Source organism: Aythya ferina (genome assembly GCF_964211825.1).
Source record: "Aythya ferina genome assembly, chromosome: 20".
NCBI lineage: Eukaryota > Metazoa > Chordata > Aves > Anseriformes > Anatidae > Aythya > Aythya ferina.
In genome coordinates this window covers 4,162,427-4,185,115 of record NC_140318.1, presented here as the reverse complement: position 1 = coordinate 4,185,115, position 22,689 = coordinate 4,162,427, and the positions used below count along the sequence as shown (strand labels likewise).

General features: G+C 63.6%; 2 protein-coding genes across 2 annotated transcripts in view; both read right to left on the bottom strand.

The window, feature by feature from the left end:
- The window catches only part of LOC311421785 (hemicentin-2-like), a gene marked incomplete at its 5' end in the record, with an annotated part of 37,444 nt that extends 15,216 nt beyond the window's left edge, over positions 1 to 22,228 (bottom strand). The window contains 34 exons of the mRNA XM_084494113.1: positions 13 to 201; positions 671 to 757; positions 949 to 1,062; positions 1,220 to 1,387; positions 1,950 to 2,231; positions 2,635 to 2,796; positions 3,096 to 3,215; positions 5,612 to 5,788; positions 5,891 to 5,986; positions 6,793 to 6,962; positions 7,303 to 7,411; positions 11,207 to 11,334; positions 12,452 to 12,617; positions 12,825 to 12,981; positions 13,290 to 13,402; positions 14,122 to 14,266; positions 14,522 to 14,646; positions 15,263 to 15,358; positions 15,461 to 15,634; positions 16,128 to 16,277; positions 16,399 to 16,512; positions 16,727 to 16,854; positions 17,480 to 17,621; positions 17,723 to 17,995; positions 18,078 to 18,199; positions 18,476 to 18,620; positions 18,758 to 19,021; positions 19,107 to 19,227; positions 19,431 to 19,537; positions 19,717 to 19,888; positions 20,237 to 20,359; positions 20,556 to 20,714; positions 21,240 to 21,310; positions 21,994 to 22,228. Coding sequence (XP_084350239.1) covers positions 13 to 201; positions 671 to 757; positions 949 to 1,062; positions 1,220 to 1,387; positions 1,950 to 2,231; positions 2,635 to 2,796; positions 3,096 to 3,215; positions 5,612 to 5,788; positions 5,891 to 5,986; positions 6,793 to 6,962; positions 7,303 to 7,411; positions 11,207 to 11,334; positions 12,452 to 12,617; positions 12,825 to 12,981; positions 13,290 to 13,402; positions 14,122 to 14,266; positions 14,522 to 14,646; positions 15,263 to 15,358; positions 15,461 to 15,634; positions 16,128 to 16,277; positions 16,399 to 16,512; positions 16,727 to 16,854; positions 17,480 to 17,621; positions 17,723 to 17,995; positions 18,078 to 18,199; positions 18,476 to 18,620; positions 18,758 to 19,021; positions 19,107 to 19,227; positions 19,431 to 19,537; positions 19,717 to 19,888; positions 20,237 to 20,359; positions 20,556 to 20,714; positions 21,240 to 21,310; positions 21,994 to 22,228 — 5,104 coding nt within the window. The remainder of the gene's footprint in view (positions 1 to 12; positions 202 to 670; positions 758 to 948; positions 1,063 to 1,219; positions 1,388 to 1,949; positions 2,232 to 2,634; positions 2,797 to 3,095; positions 3,216 to 5,611; positions 5,789 to 5,890; positions 5,987 to 6,792; positions 6,963 to 7,302; positions 7,412 to 11,206; positions 11,335 to 12,451; positions 12,618 to 12,824; positions 12,982 to 13,289; positions 13,403 to 14,121; positions 14,267 to 14,521; positions 14,647 to 15,262; positions 15,359 to 15,460; positions 15,635 to 16,127; positions 16,278 to 16,398; positions 16,513 to 16,726; positions 16,855 to 17,479; positions 17,622 to 17,722; positions 17,996 to 18,077; positions 18,200 to 18,475; positions 18,621 to 18,757; positions 19,022 to 19,106; positions 19,228 to 19,430; positions 19,538 to 19,716; positions 19,889 to 20,236; positions 20,360 to 20,555; positions 20,715 to 21,239; positions 21,311 to 21,993) is intronic.
- Positions 7,543 to 11,176, bottom strand: LOC311421799 (hemicentin-2-like; the record flags this gene model as incomplete). The annotated part of the gene is made up of 11 exons (XM_084494129.1): positions 7,543 to 7,595; positions 7,645 to 7,917; positions 8,342 to 8,620; positions 8,744 to 8,898; positions 9,234 to 9,360; positions 9,597 to 9,744; positions 9,845 to 9,972; positions 10,146 to 10,337; positions 10,638 to 10,721; positions 10,811 to 11,083; positions 11,161 to 11,176. The coding sequence occupies 11 exons, from the start codon at positions 11,174 to 11,176 to the stop codon at positions 7,543 to 7,545; spliced, it is 1,728 nt and encodes a 575-aa protein (XP_084350255.1).
- Positions 22,229 to 22,689: the final 461 nt, after the last annotated feature.

The window sequence follows — 22,689 nt, the reverse complement described above, 5'->3', positions numbered from 1 at the left end:
GCCACCTCATACCCGAAACATTCAGCAGGTAGTGCTTGGTTTGCTCCCCCACGGGGCTGGAGGCCACGCAGGAGTAGCGGCCGGCATCGGACGGGGCAGCCTGGGGGATGCGCAGCACGGAGCCATCGGGGGAGATGGAGGTGGCTCCAGCAGGCAGAGGGTGGCCATCCTTCAGCCAGGTGACCTCAGGCTGGGGGTTGCCTGTGCAGGGTGGAAAGTAGGGTTTGGGCTCGGTGCAAAAAGTTTTTCCATGCGTGCACGCAGCCTGGATGGGGTCACTGCGCTGGGAAGCAGGGACACCAGCCCAAATCCAGACTTATCACAATCTGGATCGGGATTTTAGAGACTGCTGGATGAGCCAGCAAGAAAAAAAAAAAAAAAAGGAAAACTGTCCTGAGTAGGAGGTGATTAATTACTCCCATTGCAAAAGGAGAAACCAGATTAGAGGAATTTTTGCTCCGTTTTGGAAAGATCGGAGCTGACGTCGTGGAACAAGCTCCCCGCGTGGGCGCCCCCTCCCCAGCACTTTCCGGACAGCCCAACTGCAAAGCCAGGAACTATCCCCACAAAGCTCCTCAGCCGACCTCAGCTATTCCTGTGTCATCGGCTGGAACCGGCCGCTTGCTCCGCGCCCATCTCCCACCACCCCTGCTCCCTGCGCGATGCTCACCCGTGGCCAGGCAGGACCAGGTGACAGGGTGGCCCTCGGGCACCGTGATGGCCTCTTCCTCATCCACGTCCTCAATGTGTGGAGGAACTAGGAATGCGAGAGGCCAGGGACATCAGCAGCTGGACCAAACCAGGCGCTGTGTCCATGCACCAAGGCACGAAGGACTCCGGTGCTGCAGCTCCCACCGCTGCACCCAGTGCTGACCAGTGCTGTCCCCGCACAGCTGAAGCTCTGATGCTCCCGAGGAGCCCATCAGAGGGTAGATGTCCCTCCCTTACCCAGGACCTCCACCTGGAACTCCCTCCTGGCCTCCCCAGCGGCGTTGCTGGCCAGGCAGGAATAGTGGCCACCATCCTGGGCTCGCACGCGGGGCAGCCTCAGCATCCAGCCCCCTGTGAGCATGGAGCAGAGAAGGCTCAGGGCACGGATCCAGGCACCAGCACAGCCCAGTACCACCCCGCAGGGTGGGAGCTGTGCTGGGTGTGAACTCCTCAGCGTTAGGGCAGAATGCATTCGTGGAGCTCTTGCAGCATCCTTCCCTCGTCCCACCTGAGAGCACTTGCGTGTGCTCGCCGGGGGTGACAGGAGAGCCGTTCCAGGACCAGGAGACCGTGGGCAGGGGGACCCCGGTGGCCTCGCAGGTCAGCGTCAGGGCTCTGTGCAGAGGCACACGGATGTTGCTGGTGGATCCCAAACCTTGGAGGAACTTCGGAGGAACTGGGGAGGCAGAAGGGACAAAGAGCTGTCTGCAAAGCAGCCACCGAGACAGCAGAAGAGTGAAACAAAGGCGGCAGATCTTGAACCCAGAAAAAATGTGGCAGATGTTGAACCCAGCTGGTTCCTACCCTCCTGCTTGTACAGGTTGAGGCCATGAGCACAGAAGGTCCATCAGCAGCCACCTACCTGCACCCCCAAGCCCACACCTCCAGGCGTGACACTAAGCTGGCCACGTGCCCTACACCACCCCAGTCCTTTTCCAGCTCAAATGCTCAGCACCCCAGTCCCCAAGGTTCCCCCAAGTCCTTGGAAAGCAGCTGACTTTGTTAAAGCAAGAGGTGCTCTGCTCAACCTGGAAAGAAACCATTGCCACAGGCTGGTGGAGCCACTTCTACTTCTTCTCCTGTCCCCAAACCTTTTATACGCTGCGTTATCCAAACTTGCTCCACGTTTTCCTCTTCTCCAGGCTCGTGATGCTTTGGGCACGTGGTGGGACATCCCCACCCAGCCCAGCTGCCCGTGTCCCTTCCCCACAGCCACCCGCCGTGCCCCCCACCCTCACCGTGCACCACCACATCGAACTCCCTGCGCTCCTGCCCCGCCGTGTTGGCCGCCAGGCAGACGTATCGCCCCGCGTGGACCAGTGCTGCCTGGGCGATGCGCAGCCTCCAGCCCTGCTCCGACAGCGAGAGCCCGTCCCCAAGGGCCACGGGCTGCCCGTCCTTCAGCCACGTCACCGTGGGTGCTGGCCTTCCCGTGGCCTCGCACTCCAAAACAGTCTCGCCGGCCTCGATGACGGAAACCTTCCTGGGGGCTTTGCTGCTGCCCCGGATCCTCGGCGGCACTGTGGGCAGAGGGACAGGGGATGGAGGTGAGGCTGGAGGAAAACCCTTGGCGGTATGAAAGTGGGTATAAAAATGCCGTGGAGCTGGCTGGTGGCAGCAGGAGGGCAAAGCACATCCCGGTGGGTGCAATTAGTGCAGTCGTGCTGCTGGAGCAAACATCAGCTGCAAGCAGAGCAGAGCCAAGAGGGGGCTGGAGGGGGCCAGGCAAACCCAGCTGGCAGCATCCCTTCCAAAACAGGCAAACCCTTCCAAAACACCCAAGGCAGGGGATAATAGCTGTGAACTTTTGGGTCCAGCTGGGCCTTGCATCAAGGGAGAACATCTTGCTCAAACATACAGCTTAGGAGAGGCAGCTTCAGCCACCCCAGCAGGACCCCCACGTCTCGGGGTCCCCCGGCTCACCGTGCACCCCCAGGCGATGCTCCTTGCTGCTGCTGCCGGCGGCGTTGCTGCACTTGCACGTGTAGGTCCCCTCGTCCACCAGCCGCACCTTCTCGATGTAGAGCATCCTCCCTCCTGCAGACACCAGCTTCGGGCTCCCGGGGTGGGCAGAGAGGGGTTCACCTGCCCGGGGGGGGGGACAGCAGCCTCCTCTCAGGCTCCCAGCAGGACCAGATCCCACCCAGAAGCCGGGCACTACTCGATATAAACCACTCCTTGCTGCCCAAGGAGAGCAATGTGAGTTGGTTTTACTCTTGTCTGCAGCAGGAGACCCGCAAGGAGCAGGCTGGCAACTGGGTTTCAAGTTTAACCTGGCGTTTGCTCAGCCAAAATGCTCCTAAACCATGCAAGGGGTATCACCTGCCCTGGGCAGGGGGTCTGCATCTGCCTGGTGGGTCAAGCCCTGAGGGGCAGGACCTTACCATCCTTCTGCCAGCTCAGGGCAGGGAAGGGGATCCCGTGGCACTCGCAGGCCAGCCGGACAGACTGCCCCTCCAGCACGGACATGGTGATGGGCTCTGCCGAGGAGAACGATGGTGGCACTGTGGGAAGAGATAGAAGAGGGGCAGCTGATGGCAGGGGACAAGGGGAGAGGGGCAGCTCCGTCCTGCTCGCCCCCCGTGGCACCAGGCTCTGCACAAAGATCCAGCGAGACGGCTGGAAATAATAACGTGCACTTCCCAGCTATTAGGAAAGTGATGGTTTTAATTGCACGTGGCCTACAGCAGAGGCTGGCTGAGCCCCACGGCCAGGCCAAGGCTGGCCAGACAGAGCCTTGTTAGGTAGCACAGCTCGCTGCGAAGGTGACCTAACACTTTCCGTTATCGGACGCCGTTCCCATAATTACAGCTGGCTGGAGAAGGGTAACCCCTTCCCGTGAGGGATATTAGCTTTTGGAAGAAAAATCCTAACACCCAGAAACCTCTGAAAAACAAAAACAGCAGAACCCAAACAATCGAGCCGAGCCAGGACACCAGGCCAAGCGTGCAACGTCTCCCTGGGAAGGGAGCGCAGGAGCGGGGAGAACTGGCCTTCCTCCCCGTGCCGGCTGCCTGCCTGCAGGACTCCCACCAGCTGGCCCCGAGCATCCCCGAGGGAAGCCAGGCCTGGCTCTGCCCTGGTGCTGTGGATGTGCTGGAGTTTGCAGGGATGTGCATGGTGAGGGATGCGCATGGTGAGCATCCCCCCGACCCAGGCAGGGGACGGCAGGGGCTGATACCCGCGTGCTGCCGTGATGGATGAGGGCGCAGAGAGCGCAGAGCAGCCCTGGCAATGGCAGCAAATTCCCTTTGCTCCCCTGCCCAAGCTTTGGGAAGACAGCTGCATGGTTACTGAAATACCCCAAAGCAACACTTGTGCAAACATTGGCTTTTTCCCCCGTCCCGTTCCAGTAGGGGATTCCCTACACCTCCAGCTGCATCATCTCGCAGAGCTTTAATCCTTCGGACACCATTTTCCAAGCCAGCGAGCCACCTCAGGTCCACGTTATGCTTACAGGGTTTGTTTCTACATCTCCATACGCCCCGTATTTTCCTGGTGAGCTGTCCCAGCCGTGGCAGCCCTTACCCAACACGTTCAGGTCGTAGTGTCTCTCCGGGTGGCCGGGCACCTGGCACGTGTACCTGCCCGCATCCTGCACGGCGGCTCGCCCCACCTGCCACGAGGAGAGACGGTGAGATGCTCTGCAGCCCCTTTCCCCTCCCATCCCTTCTTTTGCTCCAAAACATCACCTGGAGCACAGTCCCATCCTCTGACAGCCGCATCCCTGGGCTCGGTGTGAGCAAGGTCCCATCCTTCAGCCAGCGGGACCCCCGGGGGTCGACCCCCGGGGCTGGGCAGCGCAGTGTCACCTCCTGGTTGACGATGGCAGAGACGTTCTCCTCCTCGCCCAGGGCAGTGGGTGGCACTGGAAACAGACAGGGCAACGCCACCCCCAGACCCCTCTTCCCCTGGCTGGCCCCACAGCCCCCCAAGGCTGGGGAGAGGGCAGGGAGCAGCCCCCAGAGGGGGCTGGGGACACTTGGGGACACTTACACCGCACCTCGACGGTGGCCTCGCGCCTGTCCTCGCCCACGGCGCTGCTGGCCACGCACGTGTACGTCCCCGAGTCCAGGAGGCGAGGGGTGGGCAGGGACAGCACACGCCCACCGGACAGGATCTGTGCCCCCGGGAAGAAAAGAGCGCAGGTGAGCATGAAGCCAGAGAGAAACCTCGCTGGGCTGCAAGCAGTAACCAGGACAGGTGGGCACAATCCTGCCTGGAGCCTGTCCTTGTCACATCGTGGGGACCCCCTGGCTCTTCCACGTGGCAGGGAGCAGGGCTGAGCAGGTCTGTGTTCCCATGGACCAAACGCAGGGGTAAATTTGGGCAACACCACGTCTGCTCAGCTCCAGCAATTGTTTGGTTTTATTTTTGGAAAAGCCAGAACAAGGAACCAGAGCATCCTTCTGGAAGGATGTCCCCAGGGAGACCCCCCTGTGGTAGCCACCTCACCTGCGGGCCACCCGCCACCTCCTCGGGCACGGGGTTGCCGTCCTTGAGCCAGATCAGTGCCGGGGCAGGGCTCCCGGTGGCATCGCACCGCAGCGTCACCGCCTCGCTCATCACCACCACGACAGGGCTGGGGCCAGCCGTGATCTGTGGGGGCACTGGGGAGGGCAGGGGGGGCACAGCAATGTCACCAGCAGCACCAGGGGGCAACGATGGGGACGGCTGGGGTGGGAGACACCAAAATTTGGACCAGATGCCTGTCTGTAGGGCTATGACCTTTGGGGACATTACCAGAGATGGATGTGGGGTAACGGCAAATGGGGCAGATGAAGGGGTCTCTGCTAAACCCATCTCTCAGGGATGTGCCCCCATACATGCATGGGGGGTCCTGGGGGAGCACCCTGCTCTCGCACAGCCTCTGTCCTCCCCCTGCACCCCACGGACTCACCGGTCACCCTCAGGCTGTACCCAAGCTCGGTGTCCCCGGCGGCGTTGGAGGCCACGCAGCGGTAGCTGCCGGCATCAGCAAGGTGGGCACGGGGGATCTCCAGGCGCTTCCCATCCCTGGACAGGATCCGGCCCGGGGTGGTCACGAGCTGCTCGTTCCCCTTGTACCAGGAGATGTCTGCAGGGAAGGAGGGGGATGAGATGCAAGGAGCGTGATGGCAGCATGGGGACGCACACCGGGGACACCCCCAGGGAAGCTCGAGGGAGGGGACAGGCTCACCGGGAGCTGGCACCCCCGTGGCCAGGCACTCCAGGGACACCGTGCCGTTCTCCAGGACAGCCAGGTCCACCTCGCTGGGCTCGATGTTCGGAGGCACTGCAACCCAGCATGCGTGGCCATCAGCTCTGCGCAGCCCAAACCCAAACCGGCTGCACGGCACGCACCAGTCCCCGTTCCAGGAGGGAACCACAGCACTGCACGGTGCCACCGCTGCCCTCCAAGTCAGTGAAAAGATTTTTTTTCTCTGCACCCTGCCTGGTTTCTCACCCAGCACCTTCAGCATCACGTCCTGCTCGTCCTCCCCTGCGGGGTTGGCTGCGACACAGGTGTAGACACCTTCATCGGTCAGGTCAGCCTTCTCGATCTAGAGGGAGGAGGGAGGGTTCCCGATTAGCCTTGGTCACCTGTAACCCCCCCTCCTCAGCTCCTGCAGCCCCAGGACCAGGTTTCTCCTCAGGAGCCTGGTGTCCCTGTGCTCCAGACAACGCAGACCCCTCCACAACACCCCCAGTGCCCTGGGCAGGGGTCAGTGCCACCCCGCGTCACCGCTGCTTCAGCCCAGACACTGCTGCAGGAAAGCCCCAGGGCACACAGCAATGCCCTGCACGGCCCCCCCAGCCCCATCACGTCCCCCAACCTGGAAGATGCTGCCCGTGGCTGGCAGCGGGACCCCGTCCTTCCTCCAGCTGAGCCGTGGGGGCGGCGTGCCCGTGGCCTGGCACCGGAGCGTCACTGGCTGGCGAAGGGCCACGGTGACGGCATCCCCCTCCACGATGCTGACCGAGGGGCGTGCTGGCCAGAGGGGGGAAAAAAACAAGGCTGGGGGAAAGCCCTTGGCCAGCCATGCCCACCCTGATGCGTGGGATGGAGAGCGAGTCTCCCCCAGGTGCTGCTGCGCTCACCTTGCACCAAAACCCACACCTGAACCTGGGTCCCCCCAGCCCGGCTGCTGCCCTGGCAGATGTAGAGCCCTTGGTGTGCGAGCCCCACACGGGCAATCAGCAGGGTCCCGCTGTCCTCAGACACCGCCACGCCGTCCCCTGTGCCTAGCGGGAGTCCATCCTTCAGCCACCTGCAAGGAGCAGGGCGGGTGGTGAGGTTTTGGGGTGTCCCACACCACCACCCACCCTGGTTTGCGCACCAGGAGCATGGGGTGCTGCACCCACAGCACTAGCAAAGCATCCAGATCACAGGGAGAACAGGACCCCAGGGATGAGGAATAGGAATTGATGCCTCCCATCCTGAAGGACACCTCCAGACAGGGGTCCCCATTACCCATATGGAGTCCCCATCCCGCTCTCTGCTGCACCTTCACATGTCAGGCTCTGGGGTGCCCCCATGGAGCTGTGCAGCCCCCTAAGGCAGAGCAGGGGGACGTGGGCAGGACCCCCATCCCGTCCTACAGTGCTCACCGGATCCGGGGCACGGGGACACCGCTGGCACGGCAGCGAATGCGCAGGGAGTCGTTGGCGACGGCAGTCAGGTGGCTTTCCCCATCGCCGATCAGCAACTTGGGGGGAGCTGGGGAAAAAGGGAAAAGAGGACAGCCGGCTGGGAGCAGCCCTGGGAGCCTGGCACCGGAGCAGCCAGGAGCTCGGAGGGCACAGGACCCCAGCAGTAAACCAAAACCCACAGCTGCGTGGAGCGAAATTTCACACACACTTCTCCAATCTCAGAGGAGCTGCAGGTTTCAGCCACCTCCTTCCTGCCACCATAAATCCCCGCTCCCTGCTGCAACCCCGCAGCCCCCTTACCCTGCACGAGCAGCGTGTGCTGCACCACGCTCTCTCCTGCAGGGCTGCTGGCCAGGCAGGTGTAGGAGCCCCCTGAGCTCTCCGACACCCTCTGGACCCGGAGCAGCGTGCCGCCTGCAAGGAGCAGCACCCCGGCACCCTGGGGCAGGGGCTGCCCGTCCTTCTGCCAGCTCAGGGTGGGCAGGGGGTTGCCCCTGGCCGAGCAGGGCAGCTCCACGGGCTGGCCCACTGCTGCCTCCACCACGCGGCCCTCGCTGGAGATCGTCGGTGGCACTGCAGGGACAGAGAAATGGGGGGAGAGCGAGTGCAGAGAGCCCGAGCTGAGCACGGCGGCTGTGCTGGTGGCAGTCAGGGGACAGCAGGACACGTCCCACAAAGCTCAGCCCACAGGGAGATGGAAACTGGTTCAGCAGAAGCCCAAAGGTGCAGGTGAATCAGAGCAGACAGGGGCAGAGCTCGTGCTGGGGACAGAAGCTCCAAAAACCCATCGCACGTGGCACCACGCAGCGCAAGAACCATCCCAAAATGGCACATTCACACCCTTATTGCACTGACAGCTGAGCGCAGCCACCCCAAGCTGATGGAAAGGAGATGGACCCCTCGGAAAGCCCCCAAACCAGGGGAGAGACCCCTCGGAAAGCCCCCAAACCAGGGATGCTTCCCAGCCTCCTCCAAGTCATGGCACCAGGTGCCTTACCATAAACCTCGAGCCTCACGGTCCTGTGCGCCGTGCCCGCGGGGTTGGTGGCCCGGCAGACATACAGCCCCGCGTCCTCCTCCTGCACCCCGCTCACCCGCAGCGCCCGGCCCCCCCTCACATAGGTGGTCCTGGTCCCCGAGGGGAGAGGGCGCCGGCCCCTGAACCAGGCGATGGTGGGGGCTGGGGAGCCCCGCGCCTCGCAGGGCAGCTGGCCGGAGCCGTTCAGCAGCACCACCACCTCCACCAGCTCCTCGGCGCCCAGGATGGAAGGAGGAGCTGGTGGAGAGAGGGGCATGGAGGTGGGGGAGATGCTCGCCCCTCCCCAAGTTCGGCTGCATGGGTGGGTGAGGGTTCAAGGGGATTGAAAGGGAATTGGGTGGAGGGCAGCCGGGGACTCACTGTGCACGTGGAGCTGGAAGACTTTGCTGTGCTGGCCGGCAGGGTTGGTGGCCAGGCACTGGTAGGTGCCCTGGTGCTGGGGTTGGCTGCTCGGGATCCTCAGCACCTGCTCCTCCTCCAGCAGCTCGAGGTGAGGGTCCAGAGCTGGGAGAGGCCTCGGGGGACAGAAGGGTGCACGCGTGACTCGGAGCCAAGCACGGGCAAGGGACAGAGCCCAGGGCAGGGAGCGATGGCACCAGCTCTTGGAGGGGTTTTCCATGCTGGTAACGTGCTGGTTTTGTCCCAGCAGGGAGGAAGCAAGGGCTGGGGAAAGGTTTTCCCAAAACCCATCCCTGAAAACCTCTTTTTGGCCCAGAGTTTTGGAGAAGGGGACGTCTCTGTGTCCAACACATCGTGCTCCCCTGTCGCATGCCCCCTGTTGCTGTCTCTTTCACAGGACCACCACCCTCACCCCTCCAGCAGGTCCCAGCCCCTCCCCGCAGCCACTTACTGCCCATCCTTCATCCAACGCACCCGGGGTGGGGGCACCCCCCTGCTCCGACACTCCAGAAGCACCTCGGAGCCCTCCGGCACGGAGACGTTGTGAGGCCACCGCGACCCGGACATGCTCGGGGGCACTGAGGGCAGAGGAGGTGTGAGCAGGGGTAACAAGGAGCACCCCAATTTTGCCACCCTCCTGACCTCCCCATGCTGATCCAGGATAACAAGCTCAGTGTTCCCAAAATTGCACGCTGGATGCGGCCCAAAGGACCGCCCTGTCCCCAGCCAGCTGGCTGCAAGGGACCTCCCCCAGCCCACCGCAGCCCACCCCAGGGTCACCATCGCTGGGTACAGGGGACGGGGACCAAGTCACCCAGCACGAGCAGGGCGAAGTGTCTGCGCGCCTCTCCTGCCCTGCTCCGGGCTCTGCAGCTGTAGGTGCCCGTGTCCTCGCTGCGCACCGCGGCGAAGCGCAGTGTCTGGCCCCTGCGGAGCATGAGGGGACCCCCAGCTCCATCCACCTGCAGGAAAAGAGGGAGGAAAGGAGGTGTCAGGGGGAGCCAGCAGCACCCCTATCACGGGGGGGGCACGATGCCACCACCCCCTTCCCCTGTGGCTCACCGGGTGCCCATCCTTGTGCCAGGTGATGGAGGGGACGGGGGTGCCGGAGACATTGCAATGCAGCTCCAGGGGCTGGCCGGCCACCACCGACACGTTCTCCCAGCCACTGCCCATCATCTCCGGGGGGCCTGGGGGGAGGCAAGAGCCGTGACAAGGCACGGTGGCATCTGGCTGCCTCGTTTCTCCCCAGACAGCACACAGACCCCATGCAGCAGCTCTGCCCATCCCCACCACCCTCACAGCTCACCCCATTTGGGGAGCATCTCACATGGGGCAGGAGCCCCCTTCCCTCTGGCCGTACCGTGCACCACCAGCGTGGTCGTGAGGCTGACGGAGCCCACGTCGTTGGCTGCCATGCAGGTGTACTCCCCGCTGTGGCTGGGCTGCAGGGCGTGGATGAAGAGCGAGCCCCTGTCCAGCAGCTCAGCACCCGGCACGGCGTCCTGCACCTCCACCGCGTCCTTCCACCAAAGGACAGATGGCGTGGGAGTCCCTGCGTGGGTGCATGGAGGTGGGGAAAGTGTTCAGGCAGGTGATGGGTGCCCCATCTCCCACCTGTGCTAGGCAATGTGTGGGCTGCCTGGGGAAATCCGTGCTGCCCCACAGCTCCTGCGCCATCCCCACCTCATGCTACCCAAGAGCCGGGTGCCAGGAGCTGGGCTGAGCCCAGAGAACGAAGGACAGGGGCATAGCAGTGAGGAAGGAGCAAGGATGGGTTAAGTGGAGATTCCCAAAGCCGGACAAACGAGGACACCCAGCCCCTGGTAAACACCAGCTTGCACGGAGCCCTTACCCTTGACCGGGCAGGTTATGGTGATGTTCTCATGGAGAACCTTCTCCAGCAGGACCTCTGCACCATCCCCCAGGTACGGAGGCTCTGGGGGGTGGAACGACCCCAATGCTGGGTCAGCAGACACCCAGCCCAGCCCTCCCCACCCCATCCCATCCTGTGGTCCCAGCGCTCACCCAGCACTTGCACAACCACCTCCACGGCGTCCTGCCCCACGCTGCTGCTGGCGATGCAGCGGTAGCGTCCCGCATCGGAGAGCTGCACGGCCCCGATGGTCACAGCTCCGTGGGGCCCCCCCAGGGCTCCCCGCTCGCCCTCCCGCAGCAGGCGGCCGTCTTTGGACCAGCTCAGGCTGGGGACGGGGTCCCCGTGGGCCACGCACGGCAGCTCCAGCCGCTCTCCCACCAGCGCCCGCAGCACCTCGGGGCCACGCTGGATTCGTGGCGGGACTGGGACAGAGAAATAAGAGAAAAAAGTGGCATGGAGGGGTGGCACAGAGCTGTGTTTACAACTCACGGCTCCCCGCGGTGATGCAGAAGCATGCCACGTGCCACGGGCTCAGCAGGACGTACCCTGGACTCGCAGGCTGTAGCGCACCGAGGCGTTCCCCACGGCGTTCGTGGCCGTGCAGGTGTAGAGGCCGCTGTCTGCCTCCTGGGGCTCGGCCAGCCGGAGAGACCCCGACGGGAGGACGGTGTACCTTGAGGTGCAGAAGGAACAGAGAAGCCGGCTGGGAGGAGCAGCCCTGCTGCCCTTTTTATCTGGCTTCACCCTGGGCAGGAGCTAGGGGCTGACAGCTCACCACGAGGCAGCCACGGGAAGGTCCCCAGGGCCACAGGGAGCCCCGCAGAGCTGCGCACAGGGGGAAAAAAAATAAGCTTTGCTCTGCACCCGTGCAAGGCTGCAGCGTGAACCACCACTGTGGGGGACAGGGTCACCACCGAAGGTGCTGGGGGTCCCCGTGGAGCTCGGCCCCTGCAGCTGGAGCTGGCCGTGCTCTCGCACCCAGCACCATCTGCGCTGTGCAGACATAACATCATTGCAGCCCACGGCCGCCCGTTCCGCCCCATAAATCACTCGGCCATGGGGAGCAGCACAGGGCCACAGGGAGCAGCCATAGGGAACGGGATCAAGAACGACAAAGCAACACGGTCCCTCGAGAGGCGTGAAAACAAGCTGCCTTCCCCAGCCAGCCACAGCAAGCCTCGGGTGGAAGGAAGGAAGCCACGAACGGAGATTGGGGTCCGCAGCGTGGGACACCCCTTCCAGCACGCTGCTAACAACGTACTAAGCAGATCTTGCTCCATCAGGGAAGACCAAGACACTCAATAATCAAACACACCCAGGCACTGTGCAGTTTTCATCTCCCATTGCATGGCTTTGGTGGTCCCATCACTGCCACCAGCCCCACGGGGACAACTCTGCCTCCCTCCCCATCCCACCCGCGTGCTTCAGCATCCCCGCTGCCCCGTCCCCGGGGATGAGCAACGTGCTGAGGGGCAGATCCTGCGCTGTGAACATCAGCACGTAGCTGTCTGCTGAAGCTGAGGCTGAGCAGACACGGGCCCGAGCCACGGAGCTGCAAGCCAGCCGCTCGCTTCGCTCCAGTGGACAAATTCAGACCAGCTGCGAAACTGGGAGCAGAACCCAGCGTGAAGGCGCGTGGGAGCGAGGGGGTGGTGGGAGAGCGGCTGCCCTGGCCAGCAGCCACCGCGAGCTCTCTTTGAGGAGCAGCAGCGAGTGCTCAGAGCACCGGGGCAGGATCCAACCCTCAACAACCCCAGGAGTGCTCCCCGGGGAGCAGGCAGAGCCGGTACCTCGAGGAGGAGAGAGGCAGCGGCCGGGACTCGCGGCTCCACACCACCAGGGGAAGGGGAGAGCCCTGTGCCTCACAGGGCAGCGTGGTCTCCTGCCCGCGCACCGCCAGGACGGTCACAGGGGCTGATATCCCCCGCGATCCGTTCACGCTGATCCTGGGCTTGGCTGGATGGAGAGAGAAAACAAAGCTGGTGCAGGAACGCTCCACGCACCCCACCACCCTCAGCGCTGTTTTCCCCATCCCCAAAACCCATCCTACACGTGGCTCGGGCAGCCCAAAAACAACAGGGAAACCAGGAGCAACCACAGCCTGTGGCTGCCCACCCTCTGGAGAGGGTTTACCAGGAGCTGGTCCCGGTGCTGAGCACTCACTGCTGATGGAGAGCTGCACCTGCCGGCTGGAGAAGCCTGCCACGCTGGCAGCCGTGCAGAAATAGGTGCCAGCATCCCCCGGGGAGGGTGACGGGATCAGGAGGGTCCCGTTGGGGTTGAGGTGGTAGCGTGGGCTCGGTGAGATGGGCTCCGTGCCCTGATGAGGAGAGGAAGAAGGCAGAGACTTTGCCATGAGCTAGCAAGGCCAAGGACAAAAATTAAAATCAATAATAATAATAATAATTAATAATAATAGGCTCTGGGTCCATCAGAGCAAGCTGTCTTGCCAATTCCAGCTTCCAGGGGCGCTCAGTGCCACCTCCCCAGGCAGCCACAGCGCACCGGTGGGCAATGTCCTCTCCACACACCACCCAGCACCCAAGGGTGCCCCTGACAGCAGGACGCCAGCCTGCTCCCGCACAGAGCCACCCTCCCAAGCCCCCCACCCACTGGGGACACTTCTACCTTGGTCCAGGTGACTGTGGGGGTGGGCACGCCGGTGGCATCGCACCGCAGGGTGACGGCCACTCCCTCGGTGGCAGCGACCAGGGCAGGACCAGGCTCGATGCTGGGAGGAACTGGGGACAGAGAGGAGCACCTCACCCTGCTGGACATGGCCTCAGGGAGCGGGGCTTTGACTCACAGCTTGCCAGCACCCCCAGCAAACACCCGTCCTGTCCCCAAGCCCCTCCAGCACCGTCCCCTCTCTCTGCGCAATCACCGCTGTACACAGGGGTTGCATCTCCAAAAGCTCACATGCTTCCCCAAAAGCTCACGTTCTTCCTCAAAAGCTCAGCCTCCCAGGCTAGATTTGCCTAAACCTCACCCTGCTGCAGGTGACAGCTCCTGGTGAAGCCCCTGCTCTCGTACCCAAAACATTTGGCACCCGACCCCAGCTGGGGACCAGCCCCGAGCACCCTGCACATCCCGGCTGGGCACGGGGCTCCACCAGCGCGGGTCAGCAGCCCAACAGGCAGGATGGATGCTTCATTGCACGTGTCCAGAGTCGAACATTTCATGTGTCCTGGCTGGCTAGCACTCACAGAGCCACCAGATGTTCTCTGAGCCTGCTTTGTAGCCGCACCGTGCTGCCCTGGGGACCGTTCCTTACGCACAGATCTGGCTTCGGAGTTTTTCCTGCCCTGACATGCTGCAGCAGCTCTTCCAGAGCGGTGGAAAAGCCTCGCTCCAGCCAGAGATCCACGGCTCCTTCCCACTGAGGTCACACAGAGCTGGCAGCAGAGGCCAGGGGACAGCACCCACCCCGGCCACCCCGCGGGGACACCCGGCCTCTCACCGTGGACCACCAGGGCCACCTCCTGCCGCTGCGAGCCGAGGGCGTTGGTGGCCACGCAGGTGTAGGTCCCCGCGTCCCCCTGCAATGCCTGGCCCACGTGCAGGCTGCCGTCAGGCTGGGTGGAGAAGCGGCCGCTCGGGGCTACCTGGACAGGGTGGAGACAGGGAAGTGGAAGGGATAGAGAGGGGCAAACATCACCTTGCCATGCTGCCTTTGGGGCATACCCAAAAATCCCATCCTTGGGTAGCGCGAGCACCCTGATGGCGCGCCCTCCCAACCCAAACGCTCCCCCAGCATCTCCCACCGGCAGCTTTGGGCATGGATGTACCCCCACGAGGCCCCCATTCCCACAGAGCCCCCACTGGCCCCATGAAGCCCCCCCTGCCCCCACGACCCTCACCGGCTGCCCGTCCTTCAGCCAGAGGCGGGCAGGCAGCGGCCGCCCGGCCAGGATGACGCACGGCAGCCACAGGGGCTGCCCCGCCAGCACACGGACCACGGCGGGTGCCAGAGCTATTACTGGGGCTGGGAGAGAGAGGGGAGAACAGGAAAAGTGATATTAATTGGAGATAAATTAGCAAGGAACACGGGGGAGAATTAATGTCTTGCTTTAAAAATTAACCCAGACGTCTGCCAGACCTTCCTGGGGATGGACAGAAGAGCCCACAACAGAAATGTGCGGCTGACTCAGGCTCCCCATGGCACGGGGTGTTTTCTCCCCCTCCCAAGCCACCCAGGATGGTGATTTTTTGATTTTCTGCATTAAGTGCATCATATTCATTCCACGGAGCAGTCCAACAGCCTGCCCAGTGACACCTGGACTGCTGCAGCCCCCCGCTGCCACCACCAAAAAGCTGCTCGAGGTTTGGGGTGGCCGTAAGCCCCTGCACCGCCTCTCCTCCGAGGTCCAGAGCTTGGCTCAGCACAAGCCTGCTCCAACATTCAGCCCCCCCCAGGAGTTTGGGGGTGTTTGTCTGTGGGTCTGAGCGCACTCCAGTGCTTTTGGGCAGAGGTGGATGAGTGCTCCTGAACCCGTGCTGGGGAGGGATTCAGCGGATGGCTCTGCCCAAGTGCTTTCAGCCCACCTTGAGCCTCACGGGGACCCATGCACCAAAAAGAAAAAACACACAGAAAATCAAACCTTGTCCAGTGACCGTCAGCTTGACCTCTGCTCGGATTTTCCCAAAATCATTCTGGGCTTCACAGACATAGACAGCTTGGTCATCCAGCGAGGCTCCTGGAGCACCGAGGGGGAGCGCACGGAGGTGCTGTGTGAGCGCACACCCAGGCAGGACGCCTGCACGCCCTCTCCATCACTCGGCACGCACTCAGCGCTCACCATCGATGAGGAGCTCAGCCCCAGGCACCCCGTGCTGCTGCACCACGGGCTTCCCATCCTGCCGGGACCAAGCCACCTGCAGTGGCAGCGAGCCCTCGGCACGGCACGGCAGGGTCACACTGTCCCCGATCTCGACCTCCAGGTCCCCCAGGGGCTCGGGGAAATGCGGGGCAGCTGCAGGAGAGAGCAGTGGGAAGGGGCTCGGGCAGGGCTGCCACCCCCCTGCTGCAGCACCCTGGCTTCCTGGTGCCCAGGGCTGCAAAAATGCACGAGCCAGGTGCCTTGAAGGGTTACAAGCATGATTCAAAGCATTTGTTGTTTTTATTACCCTGCAGCTTTGACCCTCAATTACACTCAGCACCCCTCTTGCTGAGCAAAACCCTCTTGTGCTTTTCTACCGTTAACAGATTCAAGCCTTACTGCCCCCAATGAGACCCCAACCCTCCTCTTCCTCCTTCCCAAGCTATTCCAGCCCTTCACAGGGAAGCCCTGAGCACCATGGGGGGGTGCCTGGCTTTTCAGACAAAGGCTTAACCCCCACCTCCACCTAACCCCACAGCTCACACCCCGCACCCCAACCTTGCCCCACGCAACAGCACCCACAGGGGTCTCTGCCCACACCCCGAGCCGCTTCCCTCCTCCCAACCCCAAAACCCCGGGCACTCACAGCCCACATCCAGCACCGTGCTGGCAAAAGCATCGCCGGCCTCGCCGCGAGCCTGGCACGTGTACGGCCCCGAATCCTCCTCCTGCACCGCCTGCAGCCGCAGCACCCCGCGCTGGCTGCCCGCCGGGAACGCCGCCACCTCCTGCTCGCCTGCCCCAAAACGTCCCCATCAGCACCCCAGGGACCCCGTGCGTGACGTCCCCAGGGGCAGGCGGGGGTCCCGGTGCAGGGATGGGGCTTGCTGTCTGCGAGCGTCCTGGCCCGGCTTCACCTTTGTGCCACGCGATTTGGGGAGGGGGCACCCCCGAGACCCAGCACTCCAGGGTCACGTCTTCTCCCACCAGCGCCTTGACGCCCGGTGTCACGGCCAGGATGGCAGCAGGCTCTGTGCCACGGGGAGAGAAACGGCTGCAGGTTATCCCCGCAGCACTCCTTGTGCCTTAATTCACCCCGAGAGGACAGCGGAGACCCCAGAGCCCCTCCACCACCACCCTCCTTTTGGGACAGTCCTGCCCACAGCTTGCACAAGCAGCTCCCAGCACTGCAGGAAATTAAAAACCCCGTGCACAGCTGGGATCCCCCTCCTGGGGTGCCGGTACCGATGTACTCCAGGCTGATGGCTTGCTCGTCCTGCCCCAGCAGGCTGTTGGCAGAGCAGCTGTAGTTCCCCGCGTCCTCCGGGACCGCAGCCCTGATGTGCAGGGTGCCCTGAGAGTCCATGAAAACCCTGCAGGGGGTGGGAAAAGAGGGGAAATGGTGGGAAAAGAGGGGAAACCGAGCCCTGAAAAATGACACTGATGAGAAATACGATTAAATTAGTGATGGGGCTTGGAGCCACCCTGCACACGGGATAGGTTTGCTGAGCACTGGGTCGATGTGGTTTGGGACTCAAAGCCAGCTGCGTCAGCCCCCACAGGAGGGAACATTGCTTGGAACCAAGGAGAAGCATTGAGGGTTGAGCACTTTCATCCCCAAAGTAAAAAAAAAAAACCTTCCCCAAGCCCACTTCACAGCCTGATGTGGGATGGGGAGGGGGAAGCCAAAAGCAGAAGAAATTAAAGTACAAAGATCATTTGGAGACTTGGGCGCACAGCGGGCTCAGAGACCTCCTCCCCACCTCGAGTTCCCCTCGCTGGGGTCTGTGCCTGGATAAAGCAGGATGGCTTTGAAAAACACACGTGAAATTAGGGCCAGCAATACGCCAACCATCCCAGGTGTGTGGTGGGGATGCCTCAACGCTTTCCTCTCCCCGTTGGCAACCCCCAGCCCCTCTCCCAGCCCACGCGGCCCCACGAGGGGAGCACCAGCCCCAGTGGGATGCAGGATGAAGGCACCCCGGTCCCCGCTGTCACCTCTGGTCCTGCTCCAGCACCCAGCCCCAGCGCTTCCAGGTGATGCGTGGCTGGGGGTAGCCCCCGGCCGTGCAGTTCAGCCGCAGCTCCTGGCCCCTGCCGAAACGCTGGGGGCTTGCATCGACCTCCACCCACGGCGCCTCTGCACGGGGAGGGGAAAAAAGGACCACGAGGAGCACATCACCCCGTGGCATCACCCGCTCCCGGGGTCACAAATCCCCCCCGGTGTGGGGCAGAGCCTACCCTGGATGAAGAGCCAGACGGAGGCGGTGGCGGTGCCGTGGGCACTGCGGGCGATGCACTCGTAGGGGCCCACGTCCCCTGGCTGCACGCGGCTGATCTCCAGCGAGTGGTTCTGCAGCAGCCTGGCCCTGCCGCCCTCCTGCAGGGCCACCCTCCCGTCCCAGCTCCACGTCAGGTTGTAGGGCACGGCGCTCAGCACGGGGCAGGACAGCACCACGTCATGGCCCGGCGAAGCCGTGACATTGCCCGGAGCCTGGAGACGCGGCGGTGGCTCTGCAAAGGCAGCGTGCTGGGCTGGAAGGAGCCTGAACCTGGGGATCCCCGGGGACCAGAGCTCGGCAGGAGCTGCACCCACCTGAGACGGAGATGTAGGCACGAGCCCGCGCCACCCCAACCTTGTTCGTGGCCGTGCACTCGTAGAACCCTTCGTCGCTCTTGGATGCCGCGGGGATCAGCCAGCTGACGTTCCCTGAACCTCTATGAAAAGAGAAACCACAGGATCAGCCCCATTCCAGGCACTGGGGCTGGGAATGCCATGCCCACAGCTGCTCCAAATTCCTTGGGATTTCTCCCGTTGGAGCTGGGCATCACACGGACACATCCCTCGGGATTTTCCGTGACTCCCTCAGGATGCTCGCAGCCAGCAGTGCCCAGGGTGGCGCACAGCATCCCTCCACCAGCAACATCGGGGGGGGTTGTGCTGCCTCCGTGCGAGTCCAGCAGGGAGCAAACTGGGCCAAACTGGAGACCAACCTGAATTGCTTCTCCTCCCCGAGCCTGGCCCCAGCCCGGCTGAGCTGCATGCGGAAGGGCAGCTTGCTGTGCGCCGAGCAGGAGACTCGCTGCGGCTCGCGGCGGTAAGCCCGGATCCTGCTGGAGATGTTCACCTGGGGCAGGCCTGGAAGCAGTTGGGGACACACAGAGACATGTAACGCTCCTTCGGAGACACCAGGAAAGGCAGAAAGCAAAGCAGAGGGGTGCTGGAAGGAGCCTTTGAGCCCCCTGGAGAAGTGGTGCCGAGCAGGGACCGCTCACCGGGGACCACGCTGGTGTAGGTTACGCTGGAGAGGCGGTGCAGCGGGTGGCCCTGGGCATCCTCGCCCTTCACCTTCAGCAGAAAGTCCCCAGGAGGGGCACGGAGGGGCGAGCCCACCCAGAGGTGCCCCGAGGAGGTATTGGAGTGGGGCCATAGGGGCAGCGAGAGGAGGGCACGGCCGGAGCTGTTGAAGAGCTCGATCTCCTGCAGACGTCCTGGGGGCTCCAGGCCGCTGCAGTTCACCACCACGGAGACGGGCAGGCCTGGGAGAAAAGCAAAATTTAGACGTGTTCCAGGCTGCAGGAGGCATGGAGGCAGAGTGCACGTCGTGGCAAGTGCCAGCCTCACCTTGCAGCGGCCGCTCCCCGGGCTGGATGCTGTCGGGGTCGAGCTGGGTGGAGAAGCCGGCTTGGAAATTGATGCTGCTGACGCCCGTGATCCTCACCGAGTGGCGGCCGCTGCTCTGGGTCTGCAAGCAGGACGAGAGGCACTTGCCGAGGGCAGAAGGGGAAGGAAGAGGGCAGCAGCCAGCCCCTTGCACCCGCTCAGGCAGCTCGGTGCCCATCAGGAGAGCCCCGAGCACGGGAGAGGGGCAGGGGCTCTGTGGGCTCTTTTTTTTTTGGGGGTGTCCCACCTGGAGGGGACGACACACGGGACCTGGCACCAGCCTACCTTGACCTGCCACATCCCTGGCTCGTGGGGCTGCACCGCCACCACCACGGCCGAGTCGGGGATGCTGAGCAGCTCCTTCAGGTCGCGGCCCTTCTCGAGCACCTTCCCTGCAAGGAGAAGCAAAGCTCTGGGACGGGCACCCCGGGTGGTACCCCAGCCCCTGCAGCCGGCCAGGAGCACTCCATCACGCACTTCTGGCTGCTGGAGGAAAACAGGGACTCACAGGGATCCCCAAAATGCTCCCCAAAGCATCTCCCCTCTGCCTGCTGCTCCCCTGGGCACCCACCTGCCGGGTCCCGGACCTCGATCTGTGGGGCTGGGCCACTCAGGGAGATGGTGACCTCCTTCAGGCTGGGGTCGAAGGGGACGGGCCACGTGTGCTCCCCACCATCCTCATGGTCTGCAGACAGCAGGTGGACTTTGGAGGCCTGGATGGCCTCTTCCACCCACTTCAACACCTGGGGGCAGGCGGGGGAGGATTAACCTGGATCCTCGCCGTATGGCATCCCCATTTTAGGGCTGTTTCAGAAGCAGGGCTGTATGGCAGGGGCACAAAACCCCAGGCACACCCCTCCCGATGCAAAGGGAACCGAGTCATTTGGTGTGATTGCAATTCCCAGGTGGCTCCTGCTCCACCACGGGGGAGCAGTCACATCCCCTGGCTCGCCCATGGGAACAGAAACCTCGTTTGCTTGGTTCAAGGCTAACGCGGGGCTCCCAGAGCAACCCAGAGGTGCCTTGGGCACGAGGATTGACCCCGGGGGAATACAGGGGCTGGGTCAGACCGCCTCCCCGTCCTCGCTCACCTCCTTCACCTGCTGCTTGTCCAGGTGGAAGACCTGCCCGGAGCTGGTGGCCGCGATGCGCTCGTACACGCGGTACCCGGGGTGGCTCCTGTCCCCGCAGTCCCCCGTCAGCACAAACACCACCTGCCAGGGTCACACCGGGGTCCCCTGCAGCGTCCCATCGGGGACAGCACACCCCGGGGGGGACACATCCAGCCCCCTGCTCGCTGAGCCACGGTGCCGCGTCCCCGCGTGAAGGGGTGATGGGGGCAGTTCCTCGGGGCTTGGAGCCACCGCCGTGCGCCTGCCCGAGCCACGTCTGGAGGGGACACGGCCTCACCTGGGACTGCTTGTGCTGCAGCAGCCGCAGCAGCTCCTCCTGCTGCTCGTAGTCCTTGGCCCGAGCGTCCGTGAAGACGTAGATGAAGGAGCCGGGCTGCGAGACCTCGGCGGCCAGCCTGATGGCTGCCACGCTCATCTCCGGGCAGTCCCCCCCGCCCTGTGGGGATGTGACACGGGCAGGGCTGGGGTCCCCGCTGTCCCCGTGCCATGCCGGCTTCCCAAATCCATCCCCATAACAAAGGCTTGCATTTCTTTGCTGGAGCATGCACAGCGTGATGGCCCCATGGGGCCACACGGGATCACAGCCGAGCCGTTCTCGTCCCACATCTGGTAATTAACACCCCACCCCATAATGACTCCAGCCCAGTGCAGCCCCGTGAATCCACCTGTAGGGCACACTCCTGTGCCCACCCCAGCCCACCGCCTCCAGCGGCGACCCCAGGCAGGGGGCTGGGGGACACGGCGAGGACTGGCTCCTGCTTCCATGGGGTTTTGTGCCCTAAAAATCCCGCTGACACAGCTGCATCTAACGGGGAACGCAGCGGGATGGAGCACTGCAGGGCAGGAACCGGGATGGGCAAAGCGCAAGAAGCTCCCCGGGAGCGTTTCAGCCGGCAGAGCGCGGCTGAAATGGTTTAAAAGGCATCGTTTTTTAGAAGAGAGCGTTGCTTCGGCGCTGTACCTGGACTTGGAGCTGCTGCAGGCGCTGCTGGAAGAGGCGGGGGTCCGTGGTGAGGGTCGCGGGGCCAACCTCTGCGAACACAGAGGTCCCACGTCAGCCCCTGACCCCAGCCGAAACACGGGACACGGACCTGGGCCTTGGGGAGACCACCAGCAAACGGCTGCCGACCCCCACCTACTGCCCCTGACCCCATCTCCAGCCGTTTTCACTGAACTTCAGCATTTCTGCTAAAAATAAAGCCCCGGTCCTGCTCTCTTTAGGGGAGGTCTGGGCTCTTTTGGGGAGCAGCCGCTATTTATAGGTGCGCACAGGGCTTGTGCAGCAATGCCCAACAAGATGGGAACGGGTTAGGAGCAAAAAGCCACCCGCGTGGCACAAGCAGGTGCCGGCATCGCCATTAATTAATTAATTAACAGGGGGAAACAGCCTGCCCCATACGGCAGCACGGTGTGGAGACCGTGCCTGACAGCCACCCTGTGCAGCTTCCCCACCGCAGCCACTTGGGGGGGGGATTAAAAAGGGGAGAAGGGACAGGGCACGCACTCGGGGTGCTCCTCGGAGTGATTTTGGCTCAGCCATCCCCATCTGGGCACGTTGCCCCCAGCCACCAACCGCAGCCTGGGGCACCTGGGTGCTGGCAGGGGACCAGCTCCGCTCCCCTCTGCTACCCTCAGTGCACCCCCAGAGCCCCAAACCCACCCAGCCCCAAAACCCCGGCCCCTCAGCCTTATCCCCACACCCATCGTGGCCCTACCTGGGTCGTGGAAGGGCACCAGGACGTAATTCCTGATGAGCTTGGTGCCCCGGCTGAGCGTGCGCTCCAGGATGCGCGACGCCCCGTCCGTCACCTGCACCAGGTCGTCGTACATGGAGCCCGTGGTGTCGAAAACGAAGGCCAGCGTGGCCCCCCCGGCACCGGGAGGGGACCCGGTGACGCCAGGGACCAGCAGCAGCCAGAGACCCACAAATATCCCTCCGTGGGGTGGCATCCTGGGGAGAATTTGGGGTGCCGGAGCCCCCTGCTTTGTCCTCGCCCTGCTCCGTCCCTGTCCCCAAATTGGGGAGGGAGGGGGACGGGATGGGACAGGGGGGTGTGAGGGGTTGCACACAGCAGGGGGAGAGAGGGGACGCAGCCACCCCACAGCTGCAGCCCTGCTCCAGCGCTCAGCTGCTGGGAGGGATGGAGGGAGGGGAAAAAAAAAAAAAATAGGATTTTGTGAGCCAGCAACGTGCTGGGGAGGCCGGGGGGGGGCTGGAAAGGAGGTCCCACAGCCCATGGGGGCTGACACAGTGCCTGGACCCCCCCCCAGCCCTGCCTCCCCCCCACCCCCCTCCCCGGGTGCCGCCGGGGGAGGTGAGGGGAGGACGCGGGGGCTCGCAGCTGAGCGCTTTTGGGGAAAATCTGCCAAAGGCATGGAGAGGGGGGGGACCCCGCTGCAAGCAGGGGGGG